Source organism: Mycosarcoma maydis, chromosome 1 (genome assembly GCF_000328475.2).
Source record: "Mycosarcoma maydis chromosome 1, whole genome shotgun sequence".
Classification (NCBI taxonomy): domain Eukaryota; kingdom Fungi; phylum Basidiomycota; class Ustilaginomycetes; order Ustilaginales; genus Mycosarcoma; species Mycosarcoma maydis.
The window spans coordinates 1337161-1352868 of record NC_026478.1 but is presented as its reverse complement, the minus strand read 5'-3'; the positions used below and the strand labels follow the sequence as shown (position 1 = coordinate 1352868).

The following is a 15708-nucleotide window of genomic DNA, read 5'->3' as shown; positions in this document are numbered from 1 at the left end:
AGCATGGTCAGGCTCTTTCAGGCTCGCCAGCATCCGCCATAACCAGCCCGACACGTCGAATCATCGTGAAGCGACCTGTTCGGGAATTTGTATGAGCTTAAAGAGGAACCGCTGCGGCACGGATAGTGTGGGAATCACTTGCCTGCACCACGCACCAATTTGTCCTTTTTTTAAATCGGCGATGTGCGCTGCCGCTGCATCGAGCTGTACATCTGCACAGTTGTCAGATGCACCCTCGCCTCAGCAGTCACAGGAGTGTTCACGATTTAACCTGAGTTGCGTTTGTTCTTCTGTCCCCACTTTCGGCTAACATATTTTCAGGGCAGTGATTCACGATTGATGTGGGATAATACAGAACTGAGATAGTTAGCGCCATCGACATATGCAATCGTGAATCACGAATGTCGCTAATGGCTTCTCTGCACCCATTCATGATTCGTGATTCGTGATTGTTATGACCCAAAATACTGTATACAAGCAGTGAGCGCGTGGACAGGTGCAGTTCGCTGTTGGCCACGGCTCATCATCGGCTGATCCGGCGAGGTTCGGAGCAGATTCCGAAGTTGGCTCCCGATCAGCACCTGCTGCAAATGTTACGGTATTGTTTGCATCTTCCCTACCTTGCGGCTTCTATGGCAACATCAGTCAATGGTATCCCTGTCGGCTCAGAGGCCGAGGTCAGACGCACCATGACATGCCTTCACGCTTTTCCTCCGTTGATTGGCTTGCATGTCGGCAAGCAGGCACTCACCTCAGTATTTTACAAGCATAAAAGAGACGTTGCTATCAGGCTCGAGTCGTGCCTGTGCTTGTCGCTCCATGTACGTTTGGATCATTATGAGCACCGTGACGCACTCTCAGGCGCTAGGCTCTGCAAGCGAGACAATCGCAGCTGCCTCCTTCCCAGTTCAAGACGACACCCATGCCTCTGTCAATCAGCAGAGCGACCCAACCTCGGCCTTGGCCATCGAAGTCCTGCATGGCCGAATGGGTTGTGCTGTCTATCTGAACGACGAGCAGCAGCTGTTACTTTGCGAAGAACTTCCCTGTGCCTTCGCCTTCGACGATCGTGATCCTGTCTCTGCCGCCAGAGACATCGGTCCTCTCAGCGAGAATCCCGAGCCAGAAGTAGCAGCTGCCGTCATTGGAAACAACATACCTGCTTTCGGTCATCCTTCTTACGGTTTGGTGGGCAGTTGTGAGCATAACTTCCCAGGTGTCATTTTCCAAATCCTAAGCCCGTTGAATATCTTGCCTCATCACTTTGAAAACAGTGTTATCTCAGTTTCGTCCCGAACTCGTCGTAGTGTCTTCTAGGTGTCCAGAATCGCTTCGTGACATGCTACTTAAGTTTGGTAAGTGAGGCGCTGCAGGTTTGGAAGGTCGGACGAGTCCATACCAGCGGCCAACTTTCGCTTCAAGGAATCTGTACTTCGCTAAATTTTCGTCAACCTTGCTCGCTTACCGTTGATATTGATATGTGGACAGCCGAACAGCACCGAAGCATCCTGGACGTACGTCCTGCAAAGTTCTTCCAGGTAGCAGTGGGGCTTTCTAGTCTTGAAGAGGCAACAGTATTCAGCCGATACACAACGAGTCGGGATCATTCTGACTTGTTTCGGAACGAGCAAGAGTCCTTGTCTGCTCGGGTGGTCCTCGACGCAAAGGTGGCCATTTCGAAATCTGCCCTCTCTGTGCGTATTTCTACAACATCATGCCCGGAATGTGTAGACAGGCCAGGCTGATGCCAACATGTCTGTCTGTTGTTCCTGTCGCTCCGTATTGCTGTGTCCAGGTTGCAGCCGTAGGGCCGCTCTTGTCGAGCCTGCGCACCCGAGGCGAAGTCGGCCGCTCCCTTACTCTGGTGCCCTTGTGCTTGGACGACCATCTCTTCCTCGATGAGAACACGCTCAAAAGCCTAAACATTTGTTCCGACGATGTACATGGCTTCGTGCACGCCAAACGCGGGCGAGAAGGATTTTCTATACTTGGTGCGTACTCGCGCTTCGTACCAATCAGCCGCCAAGCATGATCGACCCCCTCCGTCTTACATCCGTATCTTATTTATCTTCGAGATACTTGAACAGCTATGATGAGCCTGACCTGCTCAAAATGTGAGTCACCCCTCGCCAATCCATCGCAGCAACTTTCGGATTAATGGCAGACGCTGACCTTGCCGGTCGTAGCGGCCGCGATTCGGCTTCCAGTCTCGCAATCCCTATTGAGAAGATGGCTCATGTTGCCCCTTGCAAACCGTTTAGAGATCTCTAGAAGGCACGAAGCCGTCGAGCTGTTGGTTCGTCTGGAGTCAACATCCGACATCATTCAGATCCGATCTCAGCTAGCGGAGCTCGGCGGTGTCCCTCAGATCTGCTATAAGCTCAACATGGGAGTCGGTTCAGCCTCTACATGGGCCGGGCTGCTCAAGGTAGAGATCAGTTCTATGCACAACCAAAGACGCACAAACCCAAAGGTGACTTACTTTGACACCTTTCAACTTTGATCCGCTTGTCGAAAAAGACCTGCAATGCGATCATAGCCATCCGCAATGAGCTGAATGGTCTTGATCTGTCCAAGTCCGAGATGCTTCACCAGGTGAGTGGGAAATTTCCATGGCGATCAATTTGTCAGAGCGCTGGACTCAACTCATTGGAGACCTGATTCTTCCCAGCTGAAGTCACAGCTGGTCGTCGATTCCCTCCAGCAGCTGACGGACTCCATTGGAAGTACGGTAAGACAGACACCGACTGAAGAGCTGCAACGAGTAAAGTATCGAAGCTGACAGACTTGAATGCTTGAATAAGATTGATTTTGAGATGAGGTATGCTTAATGAACCGGTGTCTATGTCAGAATCCCTCGCGTTTCCGTTATCTCACTGAGCAAGATGCTACTTAATCATCCGCAGCAAGGAGCAAGGGAAAGTCACCGTTCGGCCTGGTGTCGACACGCATCTCGATGAGCTGCGTGAGCAGCAATTGCGTCTGCCTCAGCAGCTGGACCGTGTAGCATCGGACCTTCGCGGACAGCCTGCCTTCAGACCCACCACCAGGCAAGTCTCAAACCAACTCGTTGATCTCAATCGGGTGATGTTGACGTCGGATCTCGCCAAACTTGTCTGTCTGCTTCAATCAGGCTCCATGTGGTTTATTTTCCCCAGATCGGCTACCTGATCTGTGTTCCGGGAGGAGAGATGATCGATATGCTGGCCGATCCGACTTTGGAGCAGCAATTTGCCAGCGACGAATAGTGAGTCGTCTCTTTATCATTTCCTCTACTTGCCCGTGCTGCTTGAACTTTAATGTTTATACTTCTTAATTTGCGGTCTCGATGACAACAGCGTCTACCTGAAGAACAGCCGCATGACGGAACTGGATTTCAACGTAAGTTATGGGGATCCCAAGAACATGTTGGCGAGCCGTTTCTCCAACTGACAGAAATCCGCTGCTGGTCATACCTACAGCTCGGAGACATAGCTTCCTTTATTGTTGACAAGGAGATTGAAATTCTTGACAGTCTGCAGTCCGTGCTACAAAAATGCAGTCCAGTCCTGCTTGCAGCGCATGCAGCTCTGTGCCAGATCGATTGGTGAGTGAGCATCCCTCTGCAATCGAATACGATGGCATACTCACAAACTTGGTTCTCTCTTTCCTGCTCAAAGTCTCATTGCATTTGCTCGCGCCGCCACTCTTTATGATCTCAAGAGTGAGTGTTGTGCTGTTTGGAAGGCATGCAAGACCATACATACTAATTGGATCTAAACCGCCAATGAATTTTCCGTTGTCCTCTATCAGAACCAAATCTGGTCGAGAAACAAGTTTTACGTATCAAAGGTAGCCGGCACGCACTCAAGGCTTTGTCGGATGAAAGCTTTGTTCCAAACGACATTGAGCTGCATGGAGGACTCGGTCTTGCGGTTGAATCTGTAGAACAAGAAAGCAATGCAGTCGCCGAAGACGTCGGTTCTCAGTTGGCAGGAAGACACGTAGATTCTCGACCGAGGTCTCAAAGGTCGGTGGAAACAGCTGCCGAGCCTGCTAGCAGAACATACAGCTTGATGGTATTGACGGGGGCGTGAGTAATTTCGTTTCGGCTGAATGCTGCTACATACCGTCGACTGACTTGTACAAACCCCTTTCGTCACAGCAATTCTTCTGGCAAGAGCTGTCTGCTTCAGCAAGCCGCACTTGCAGTGTACTTGTGTCAGTGTGGAAGCTTTGTACCCGCCGCTTCCGCTGAACTGGGCGTGTTCGACAAGAGTGAGTCCAAGAGACGTGCTTGGACGTGTTAAAAGCGAAAGGTGGCTTGCTGACCTTGTCTACTTGGTCGCAGTTCTGACGAGGATGCGACAGGACGAATCGGTGGCGAGCGAAGGCAGCTCGTTCACACGTGAGCTTGGGCGCCTGCATCGAGCGATGGCAATTTCTACCAAACGGAGTCTGGTCATCCTCGATGAGGTGGGTCGAGAATGTCGTAGCGATGGTAAGCTGGATTCAAACGACACGGTAAAAGGCCAATGAAGACCAAGCAGTTGAGATACTGAGTCATTTGTGATACTGACTCGTGGTGACGATATGATTTGGTGGACACGCGAGTCAAGATGGTGCTGGACTGTTCATCGCAACGATCTACGAGTTCTTGGAACGAGGAATCGAGTGTCCCATTGTTCTTTCTGCAACTCACCATCTGCGTATGTCTCACAACCCCCGTCAACACCTTCTGTTGTTTCTCAACTAATGCTTCTCGACTTTGCTCGACAACTCACAGGAGCGATTGAGCGGCACCTACCCGAGACACTTCCGATCCAACGTGCGCACATGCAAACGCTCCAGCTACCTACCCTCACATCGACCGACAGCACTCTTACATATCTATATCGTCTTCGACCGGGCTTCGCTGGCACGTCGCACGCCTGTCACTGCGCCCGACTTTGCGGTGTGCCTGAATCAGTGGTCGAAAGAGCTGATCGGATCTGTAGGATAGGCTTGCGTGCATGGCACGATTCCGAAGCGAGGCGGAATGAAGCGGTGGTGAGAAGGTTGATTCAGTTGGATTTGGGAAACGAAGAGGAGGAGGAGAGGGATCAGAGGAGGCCTGAGATGGATGATGACACGGCGAGGAAAATGATTCGTTGGGTGTTGGAGGGCGACTTTGATGAAGAGGAGCGGACTGCACGTGTCATGTCGCAGATCGAGACGGAGCGAGCTGCTGCGTGAGTCAGAAACAGCGATGAGCAGTGTCGATGACAGAAGAAGAATCGTTGAAAAGTGACGCTGAAGCACGAAGTAAATGGGTGCCTTAGATTCCGTATAGCGATCTTGGTCAGATCCGAGATACATTGTGTGGTATAAGCAATAAGCAATGCAAGTTAAAGTAAAGAGAAGGGTGCGAGTAACAAGGATTACTGAATTTTGCCACGAGACGCACGACGACAAGCATCTGGATCGTACTTCATGATCCACGGATGCCTCAGCACTTTGGTCAAGGGTAGCCTGTCGTCTGGTTTCTTCTTTAGCAGTGCCTTTACCAGATCGGCAGCTTCGGGGCTGAAATGTCGAGGGATCTTGAAGTCGATGTTGTTGATTCTCTTGTACGTGCCTGCGGGAGCGTTTTCCAGCTCTTCAAACGGAGGAACACCTTCCAAAAATTCGTAACACAGCACGCCCAATGCCCACAGGTCTACTGCCTTATCGTGTTGCTCTCCATTTACCATCTCGGGGGGCAAGTAGTCCAAGGTACCACACAGAGTCTGACGACGGTTTCCAGGGGCGTGAACGCTCCATCCAAAGTCACCAATCTTGAGATCGCCTTTGATACCCAATAGAAGGTTTTCTGGTTTGATGTCGCGATGAATGACGTGCTTGCTGTGCAGGTATGATAGAGCGTCTGCCATCTGCGCGATGTAGGTTGCTGCAACCTTTTCTTCGAACCTTCGATCGTGTAGTTTGTTCATCAATTTGTAGAGCTCCCCACGACCAGCAAATTCGATCATGAGGAAGACTCGGCCCTCATCGTGGAAGTATCCGTGAAGTCGAAGGATATGAGGATGGCGGAGGTTCATCTGGATCTCGATCTCTCTTCGAAGTTGTTTTTCCACCTTGTTCTCGACTAGCTCGTTTTTGTACATGCACTTGAGGGCGATAATGTAGCCTTTGTTGGGTGCAGCGCGAGTGCGAACCATGTACACGCGACCGAATTTGCCTTTGCCAAGAGGTCGACCCATTTCGAAGTCTTTGAGCGACCACACGCGGGTTGGTGGATGTTGTTTCCCAGCATCGGCAGAGGAAAGCGTGAGCGGATCGAATTGCATCGTTCCTCGACGTCCGCGTGCTTCATCGCGTTCCAGACCACCGTCATATCGTCCCAAATCAACCGATGCTACGGCTGATCCAGCACTAGCTGGTTGTTTGGTAGATTGAGCAGCAGGCGCCGCTGGACGATACGAAGGACCAGCCGCAGCATTCAGTCCGCCAGCAACGCTAGGAGGTCGACTCTTGATATGTGCCTGCGTAGGCTGTTGTTGTGTGCTAGGTCTCGATCCGTTGAGCGGCTGCTGCGCAGCTCGGCTCATGCCTTGTGCAATGCTGTTGGGGTTCGTGAGCCCCGTTGAGGAGGCAGCTAGACGGTTGAAGTGCTGCATGTTGACACCCATATTGATACCCATGTTGGACGCAATTGAGCTGGAAGGCGCCAGAGGTCGGAGTGACGAGTTTGTAGGATGAACATGTCTGTTTCCGTGCGATGCCTGTGCATGTGACGGTCTGGATCCTTGCTTGAGATCTGCCGTCGAGCCGCCATCCAGGTGCAAGTTGGCGAGCTGCGACTCCATGACGGTTATACGTGTGAGGGCAGCGTCTTCACAAAGTAGAATAGCGATGATACTGAGCCCAATTGGTGGGTTCCAGGACAACGATAATGATGGTATTGGTGGAGGAGGGTGCTCAGCAGCCAGAGAGGGTCGGTGTTGCAGGCTGTAACCCGAGTTGGATCTGCAACACAAACACCGAGACGTGAGAACAACACCCTCTCAAACTCGAATCCAACGCTGCAGCTCAGCACGCGTCGTACTTCGCCTTCTCCAACTGCAGAATTTCCCTACGACAAATCAAGGCACGTGACTGGATCACCTCCACAAGCTAAACTGGACCTGGCACTCACGACTTTTGCAGCAACCTTTTCACGTTTTTTTTAACTAACGTGTAAGGGATTCGATACCATCGTGCTCAAGACATCCTCGAGGTCAACCTCAAATCAGCTAGTTCGAGACGGTCGCATCTTGAGCCACCTTTGGCAACTTCAAACATGGTGCTCTATTTCACTTCGACAGCAGTGGATCCACCGGCGACGATCTACATGGGCAAAGACAAGTTCGAGAACGAAGAGTTGCTCAAGTATGGTCTTGAACGAGACGTCTGGTTCCATGTTGATAAACTCTCTTCCGCTCACGTCTACCTTCGTCTGCCTACCCAGATCGAGAGCTGGGAAGCGATACCAGAAGCATTGATCAACGACTGCTCACAACTCGTCAAAGCAAATTCGATCGAAGGTAACAAAAAGTCGAATTTGACCGTCATCTATACTCCGTGGGCCAATGTCAAGAAGAGTGGCGACATGGCGGTCGGCGCCGTCACGTTCCATAACGATCGAAAGGTGAAGAGGTTCCATGTCAAGGAGAAGGATAATGCGGTGGTCAATCGGTTAAACAAGACAAAGAAGGAGATTCAAGTAGATCATGAGGCGGAACGTCAGGATCGTCTGCGTCAAGAGGGAAGATTGAAAAAGGCCAAGGCGATCGAAGACAAGAAGGCGCAGCAGGCCGAGCAGAAGAAGAGAAAGGAGGAAGCCGAGGCCCGCGACTACTCAAAACGTAGGTTGATCCGTCCCTTCTCCCTTGTCCTAGATAAAGACTCTAAGCTTACCGACTGATATCTACTTCTGCCGACTCGAATTTGCTATTGCGGCACAAAGTGTACTCCGCTGAAGCCATGGAGGAAGAACGTCGACGCAAAGAGGAACGCAAACTTGGAAAACAGAACGGTTCCACCTCGGCAGACGAAGACCAAGAGCACGATGATGGCATGGACAGCGACGACTCCTTTATGTAATCGCCCCCGCAAAGCCTCATGTGCAAGTCGCCTTGGCTCGTCTACAGCGCGCAGAGCAATCAGCTTCCGACTCTAAAAGGCCAAAAAGAAGAGTTGTTTAGGGGACAAATACTACAGTACAAGGACATACAGGACAGGGTCAATCACGTAAAACGAAAAGCGAAGCAGGACTGATGGAAGCATCGTTCTGGCCAGGCACCATCTTATCGACTAGCTTTGTCAATCGTGATGGGAGCCAGGAGCCATACGATTCAAAGCGTTAGCGCATCGCTTATTCCAAGGCCTTCTTCTTGCTTGGCGCCTTGATGAGCGTCTTGTGGATGTGTGGAAGCACACCACCTCCGGCGATGGTGGCGCGAACCATGCTGTCGAGCTCTTCGTCGCCTCGAATCGCAAGCTGCAAGTGTCGTGGTGTGATGCGCTTCAAACGCATATCCTTGGAGGCATTGCCCGCCAACTCAAGCACCTCGGCGGTGAGGTACTCCAAGATGGCCGATGTGTAGACGGCGGCCTTGGCACCGATGCGGACATGGTTCTGAGTGCGGCTCTTCAAGTGACGGTGGATACGTCCGACAGGGAACTGATATGGGCCGAGCAGTGATGAGGGTACAAAAGCGCAAAACAGTCATCAATGTCAGTAGGAATGTTCAACTATCACAACGCCTTCCGTTCAAGTCCAAGTCCAAGCGCCATCCATCAAATCCGACGGCAAAGGAGCCAGGCTGCCTGGGAGCATTCAAGATAGTTGCAGCGCAGACAGCCCATGCGCGCGCTAATCACCGATATGGTCGAGAGCCTGTCCATGCCTTGCAGCGACGTCCAGACAAACCCATCTCGACTTTTGAGCTTAGCCGGACTCCTTAGACTCGTCCATCCAGCCCGCAAACGCGAGACGGAGCTTGCGAAGATCTAATTGGGCCGCCTACGCGTCGGCACGACGGATGAAAGATCAAAAACGCGTCGATAAGGGGGTGGATGGATGCCGCTGCGGTGAATCAACAATGAGGTTGGTGGTATGCGCTGATTAGGTTGATGTCGGTGGGCGAGATTGCAATACTGATCGAGTGCGAGTGCGACAGGGACATGGGCATTGCTGGCCAGGAAAGGATGCAAGCGGATGGATTGCTACTAAATAATATGGATGCTTACCTGAAGACCTGCACGAGCAGACTGGGTGGTCTGCTTCTTGGGCTCGTTCTTGGCGTTGGCAGCGCCGCCTTTGCCTCCCTTAGCTCGCGGGTCGGACATGCTGAACGAGGGAATGGATGGTGGGTGATCGCGTATGAGCGGATGAGCGGGTGGGCGGTTGCAGGCGGCGGAAGAGAGCGTACGCAGATGACGATTTCAGGGCCGAGAGACAAAGATGGTGGTTTGCAAAGCCGAAGCTAGATGCAGAGCACGAACGGTCAAGATGGCCTGCTGATCCTGCTGAGCCCACAAAAAAGCGCGTCGTGCCGAATCGGAGCCCAGATCAAAATTAACATGCCAAAAACAATTCCGTTCCCCTGCATCACGCATCGGACTACACCTCTCTGATTCCTGCCCGATTTTCTGAAAGCACGCGAAAGGATCACGGAGGGTCTCTGAGCATGTTTCGTGTTTTGACCTTCCTCCTGCTTTTTTTTTGGTCCAACCAGTATGAGCCAGCTGTCCCAACTCGTGACCTGCGGATCAGACAGCTTACCGTGCCACGTGACAACTGCTTCCACCTAACGTCTTTCTGCCCGTTCGTTCTATTCTAACTTGTTCAATTTGAACTGTTCACGACCGGACATCTTGCGTCTTCAAAGAGCCGGCAGGTACGACTACGTTTGACAAGTCAGATTGGGCGCTGCCATGATCGGAGCCAATGTTGTGCAAGGCTCTGACCTCGCAGCGTCGGAGGTTTGGAGCTTCGCATAGCAGCTCGCAGAGTCGTGAGTTTGTGGACGTGTTTAAGTATAATATTTTGTGACCTCGATTTCAAAATCATTTTTCGCCAGTCGTGAGTATACTCTACCTCTTCCCGCTAAGTTATATTCGTGATTGACTCACAGGGAATCTCGCTAGACACGAGAGAAGGAGAAACGAAACACAACACACGCGTTGAGTCGGGTGGAAGTGGCACGAGCAGCCACAGACGATAACAATCATGAGTGGATGAGCGCGACGAAAGAAGCCAGAACAAGCGGCCCAGGCTGGCCGAGATGACAGACAGGACAGCAAAGAAGAAAAACAGGGGGCTAAAGAGGGGGGGAGCTGCTTGCTAAGTGAACGAAAGATTTGCAAGACTGTGACAGTCAAAAAAAGCACGAAGGCACATCACGGTCCAGCCATCTGTGAATCTCCTGAAGGCGCGTGCGGTGCGATGCGTTGTGGTCACAGAGCAACGCGAATTTCTCTCTTCTTTTACATGGTAGCAAAAAGTTGAATCTGGACGGCAGGGTCCCCGACCCTCTTCCTCTCTAAAGTCACGCATCCCTTCATATCACACGCAATCAAGACCAAGAGAGAAAGACGTCTTCACGCTGTCACATCAAGCAAAGCAGCGCGAGTGCCACCAGGATGTCTTTTCCTCATCCATCATCAACGCATTCGTTCCCGAAACAGAAGACAGATCCATCGGATACGCCGACGCAGGATCTTGCATCGTGGGTGAACAAAGTTCGTCAACGCAACTCGTCGTCCGCCTCGTCTCGTATTGCACTAGCAAGCCCTCGATCCGACGACGTGACCGAGTCTCCCGCCTCAGAGCTCGAGCTCGAGTTCCAGAAACAGCGTCTCGAGCGACAGCAACGCAGAGATCGCCTGTCCGTTTCAGGCATCCGCGGAATCTCGTCGTCCAATCCGAACTCGCCTCTCGCTACGCCAAGTTTGGAAAGCTCCTCGTCGACAAGGTTTGACAACAATCAAACTGGCACCATGGCACCTCCTGACACTTCCTCTCAGTCCCCGCTGCTCGGCTCGTCACCGACAAAGGCTTCGGGTGTCACTGGGATCAAGAGGGCCAATTCGTTACTGGCTCGCTACGGAGGCCAATATGGTCCCACGGGTGTAGCGGCAGGACCGAAAGGCCCAAGTGACTCGCCTGTCTCTCTTGCCAACTTTATGGGGGGAAGGGCAGCTGGGCCTCGCCTCGGCAAGCTATCAGGAGATGGCAAGAGCGCACCTCCCGAGGCGGAACTCATTCACGAAAGTCGTCGAGTTCCACTGCCTGGACTGGCTCCCAACTCGGGACGTTCCCTTGCCAGCTTCCTCGAGGAGCGAGCTGAAGCTACGGGTCACCGTCGACCTGCAGCCGGCTCTCCAGCATCGCCTGTGAAGGAACTCGTCTCTCCTGGAAAGGCGAGCAGCCCAGCTAAGTACTTGTTCACTCCGGCTGAACTAGGTCGCCCGTCCAGCAACGTCGATTCGACCGGCGCATCGGCCTTCGCCTCGCCAGCGCCTCCGTCGCCCAAAAAGGCCTATCTGGATCTCATTGAGAAGCAGAACGCTTCTGTTCCCACTAGCACCCCTACTTCGCCCGCCATTCCTCGCGCCTCGAGCCCATCCAAGTTCCACAGATTTCCCGGAGCAGACAGCTCCACAACCTCACCACTGCTTGATCGACCAGCTTCTCCAGTGAAAGGCGCATCCGGACCATCTTCATCTGTCCATGTGGCCACCAGCCCAACACCCAATGACAACCCGTTGCGAACATCTCGACCACTTGCCATCCCCAACTCTGGATCACAGACACATTCTTATCACGGTTCGCCCGAGCGAAAGGATGCCTCTACTAGTCCTTTCAAGCTCGAAGACATTCGCGGCCCTGCTTCTGTTACAGCTACAACAGCACAGTATAAGACTGACCACAACCTTGGCAAAGCCTGGACTCAATCTACAGAAGAGGCTGTTGCTCCCGCTTTGCAGGTCTCTAGCCGATCCAACAGCTTCGCCAACAGCGAACTGGTAGGTGCTGATCGCATGCCCACCGCCTCCTTGTCCCGACTCAGCGCCAAGAAGATGGTCGGCCAGCGCATCAAAGAGGCGCAGTTGCGTGATGTCGTCGCACAAAAGGAAAGCGATTCGATGCAGGTGGGCACCCCTGGACGAAGCGTGCCATCTAGTCCTGCCGTCCGCGATCGATGGCCTCCAGCTATCCAGACCAGCGCCGCTGCCGTGCACTTGGCCCACGAAGAACGCAAAACCGACTCTCCCTGGTCGCCAACCAAGTACGGCAATGCGCTCCCAGGTCTCGCCAATCGTTCGCCCACCAAAGAGACGGGCTTGACCCCTTGGCAGTCACCCTCCGCAAAGAAGACCGACATGGTGGCCGAACCACGAGCAGAACCTATTCGACTGCCTGGAATGGGTGGCAGTGTCAGCCCTTTTGCTCGCTTCGCGGAGAACAGATCTCGAACGGAAGATGCCATCGTCCTTCCCGACTCGACTTCTGTCGCAAATGCTTCCTCAAACTCGGATCAGGTCCTGTCATCTCTTACCAAGGCGCGGGCCAGGGGTCCCGTCCGAAAGGCTGCGACTGCAGACGCCAACGTTGCTCCTTCATCCGCGAGCACCACTTCTACAGATGTCCCTCAGACGACGCAGACACGTGCAAATCAGATGACAGACAAGCCCTCCAGCACGGGATCAAAAAAACCTACCCGCAGGACCACAGGTAAGCGCATCCACGTGCTAGTCTCTGGATCTGGCTCCAACTTGCAATCTTTGATCGACGCTACCCTGCTTGATCCTCCGTCGGGCATTCCGGTTATCGACAACGCACAGATTACCTTTGTCCTTTCGAACCGCAAAGCTGCCTACGGCCTCACGAGGGCCGCCGAGTCGAACCCACCCATCCCCACCAAGGTGCTTGCGCTCAAGACGTGGCAGAATCACAACCCGGGCGGAACTCGAGAGGAGTACGACAGAGTGCTCGCCCGAGCCGTGCTCGACGGAGACAGTGCTGAGGGCCAAGGGACCCCTCCCGATCTCATTGTGTTGGCCGGGTTCATGCACATTGTCTCGGAGTCCTTCCTTCACGCTCTAGGCCACAAGACGAGCTTGCCTGCTACCACACCCACAATCGGACAGCGCCCTTTGAAAGCAGTGCCAATCATCAATCTGCATCCCGCACTACCCAAGGCGTTTGATGGTGCCAATGCGATTCCACGTGCTTTTGAAGCGTACAAGCAGGGTCTCACCGACAAGACTGGATGCATGGTGCATGAAGTGGTGGCGGACGTCGATCGCGGACGTCCCATCATTGTGCGCGAGGTGCCCATTCTCCCAACGTACGACTTGGAGCAGCTCGAGGAGGCCATTCACAAAGTTGAGCACATTATCATTGTACAAGCAGCCGATCTCGTGCTCAAAGGCCACTTGGAGGAGCTTGACCGTCAAGAAGCCGAGAAGCAGAATGCGACTGTCGCCACAACAAGGCCGAAGAAAGGTTTGCTAACGGACATGGTGCAACTCAAACGTCAGGACGGCGATGTGGTTGCTAGAGCTACATCAATTGTTCGAAATGCAAGCGCAACCTTGAAGCAGGTTGCAAGCGTCACCATATCCGATTCTTCGCCAAAATTCGCAAAGACAATCTCACTTGAGGTTCTTACGATCGACGCAGATGGATTTGTCGAGCAGTTGGAGCTATCTGGCGATCAGACATTTCAACGCGGCGAGCAACTCCGGCGCGAACAGATCCTGTACGATGACGAGACGCTTGCCGTCGTCCATAAGTTCAAGACCGCACGCGGTCTCACCGAAACTAAGGTTTGGATTCGAACAGGACTTTGCTCTGCTCTGCATCCCTTCGAGCTGGGCCCTCAATCCATGTCATGTATCGAGGGTCGCAAAGTGGCTGAACTGGCGCACAAATACTCGACCCAGCCGGAGGTGGTTCCTGCCGGGTGCGAGTCTGGCGAGCTGATCGCAGCGCTGTCAGGAACTTGGGCATTGACCCGTCAAGGCTCGCGCAAACGCTTTGATGCCGCTGCGCCGGCTTTGTACCGCGTCCGTCGAGCTGTCGCCTCGACCAAGAATCAGCCGGAGAGCTTCACAATCGAGCAGGTCGATTTGCGAACCTCGAGCTTTTGCTCAAGCGACAGCTTTGTGTACGCGGTTCCTGTAATAGGAGTGTGGCATGGACGCGGTTCGCCCTCCTCCGTTCGAGCTGCTGCAGTGCGCTACGCTCAGGCGCTTGCCAGGTCTGTTTCACACTCAATTCAAGACATGTCCGAGTTGGAGGAAGGGTCGGAGGATAGTGTGTTCTGGAAAAGCTTTGACCAGACGGAAGCCTACGCCAGCGCTTGGTTGCACCGTCATCGTGATGTGACCACTTCAGATGATTCCGTCCTCCTCGACGTCGAGCTACAAGAGCAAGAGCTCCGTCTACTTGGCTGCAGCGAGCGGAACTACTATGGGGTCCACGACCTGCTACTGCCCACACGGGCAAGCAAGATTTCGATTGTGAACCTTCGGGACCGGGAGCTGTTCGTGATCGTAGGCAAAGATGCTCGAGGCGATCGACTGCGACTAGCGTGCGCCATACGGGCGGCCGAAGAGATGGCTTCACATCTCCAAGCTACGCAACGAACCTGTGCAGCCAGCATTGCTAGCGTGGTGCCACGTCCTGCTGTGCACGTAGTTGTGCTACCCTCGAGGCTGCCGTTGGAAATCCGAGCTGCCTCGCGCGTGTGGTCAGACGAGGTGGCCGAGTATCTCACTGGCCATGTTTTGAGCATGAACGTTCATTCGGGCACTCGAGCGTTGGAAGATTTGTCGAAATTGACTTGGCCGCGTTGGGCGTTGCAGGATGCAGACCATTTGCCCGTGGGGGTCGCTCCGGATGACATCGGACTCGATTGAAGCCCTTTCGAGGTGGGGGTTGGCAGCGACAGCAGTAGCCGGTCTGTAGCCCAGTGTTAGTACAATGTTGTTTCACAAAAATTCAAGTCACGACTGATTCACGATTTACCCAAACAGAAGCGAAGGCAATCACGAATTGTGCATGTTGAGGATGTTTTGGGCCTTATTGTTTGTTGGATCTTGGCATGCAGTGCTGACCATCACGCATGGGTTGCAGATGAGGAATAGCGAGGCTTGGTGCTCCGCGGGGTGCGTGAAAGGTGGGAGGGTGTAAGGAGAGAGGGGGGGTGTGGGGGGGTTTGGATTTGCAGAGGCGCAAGTTCGGTGTCAGCGGGGTTTGAGCACAGATGTGAGAGCACAGGGACCATGGGAGTGTGTTGGAGCTTGCGGCTATGGTGGGGGTATGCGGTAAGTGTGGCTTGTGATTGGGAGCCGTAAAGCACGGGAGAAAGGCATGGGGAAGTCGTTACAGTTGGCGCAGTACAAGGGCAGAGTTGTGAGTTGGCAAGACGCAACAGTTCAGAGCTGCAGCGGCGATTCGGACTTGAGAGTGGCGGGGATTTCGCTGAGGATGGCGTGCAGCTGACACGACTGGAATAATCATGAATAATTTAGAGCAATCACGAATAGGGCAAAAAGAGAGAGGTGAAACAAGACCAACAATCACGAATCACGAATCGTGGTTCACAATGTCAACTTCCGCTGCAGGCAACCAGTAGCCGGATTCCCGTCTGCTCGGGTAATGTCCGGCTCGAACTATCACACGCAGCACCT

General features: G+C 53.3%; 5 protein-coding genes across 5 annotated transcripts; 3 read left to right on the top strand and 2 right to left on the bottom strand.

Moving 5' to 3' along the window:
- Window positions 1-837: 837 nt before the first annotated feature.
- UMAG_12155 (uncharacterized protein) lies at window positions 838-5214 on the top strand (the record flags this gene model as incomplete). Its single annotated transcript, XM_011388546.1, has 18 exons — window positions 838-1198; window positions 1275-1355; window positions 1489-1694; window positions 1796-1991; window positions 2208-2428; window positions 2521-2595; window positions 2672-2731; window positions 2805-2821; window positions 2907-3054; window positions 3159-3247; window positions 3339-3381; window positions 3462-3586; window positions 3660-3703; window positions 3793-4072; window positions 4145-4257; window positions 4331-4480; window positions 4599-4688; window positions 4766-5214. The coding sequence occupies 18 exons, from the start codon at window positions 838-840 to the stop codon at window positions 5212-5214; spliced, it is 2748 nt and encodes a 915-aa protein (XP_011386848.1).
- Window positions 5215-5399: 185 nt separating this feature from the next.
- UMAG_10119 (putative ser/thr protein kinase) lies at window positions 5400-6827 on the bottom strand (the record flags this gene model as incomplete). Its single annotated transcript, XM_011388373.1, has 1 exon — window positions 5400-6827. One exon carries the CDS (start codon window positions 6825-6827, stop codon window positions 5400-5402), a length of 1428 nt encoding a protein of 475 aa, XP_011386675.1.
- Window positions 6828-7300: 473 nt separating this feature from the next.
- On the top strand, window positions 7301-8103 carry UMAG_10118 (uncharacterized protein; the record flags this gene model as incomplete). The annotated part of the gene is made up of 2 exons (XM_011388372.1): window positions 7301-7865; window positions 8051-8103. The coding sequence occupies 2 exons, from the start codon at window positions 7301-7303 to the stop codon at window positions 8101-8103; spliced, it is 618 nt and encodes a 205-aa protein (XP_011386674.1).
- A 271-nt stretch (window positions 8104-8374) lies between these two features.
- UMAG_00469 (putative histone H2AZ) lies at window positions 8375-9351 on the bottom strand (the record flags this gene model as incomplete). Its single annotated transcript, XM_011388029.1, has 2 exons — window positions 8375-8683; window positions 9253-9351. 2 exons carry the CDS (start codon window positions 9349-9351, stop codon window positions 8375-8377), a joined length of 408 nt encoding a protein of 135 aa, XP_011386331.1.
- Window positions 9352-10647: 1296 nt separating this feature from the next.
- On the top strand, window positions 10648-14934 carry UMAG_00468 (phosphoribosylglycinamide formyltransferase; the record flags this gene model as incomplete). Its single annotated transcript, XM_011388028.1, has 1 exon — window positions 10648-14934. The coding sequence occupies one exon, from the start codon at window positions 10648-10650 to the stop codon at window positions 14932-14934; it is 4287 nt and encodes a 1428-aa protein (XP_011386330.1).
- Window positions 14935-15708: the final 774 nt, after the last annotated feature.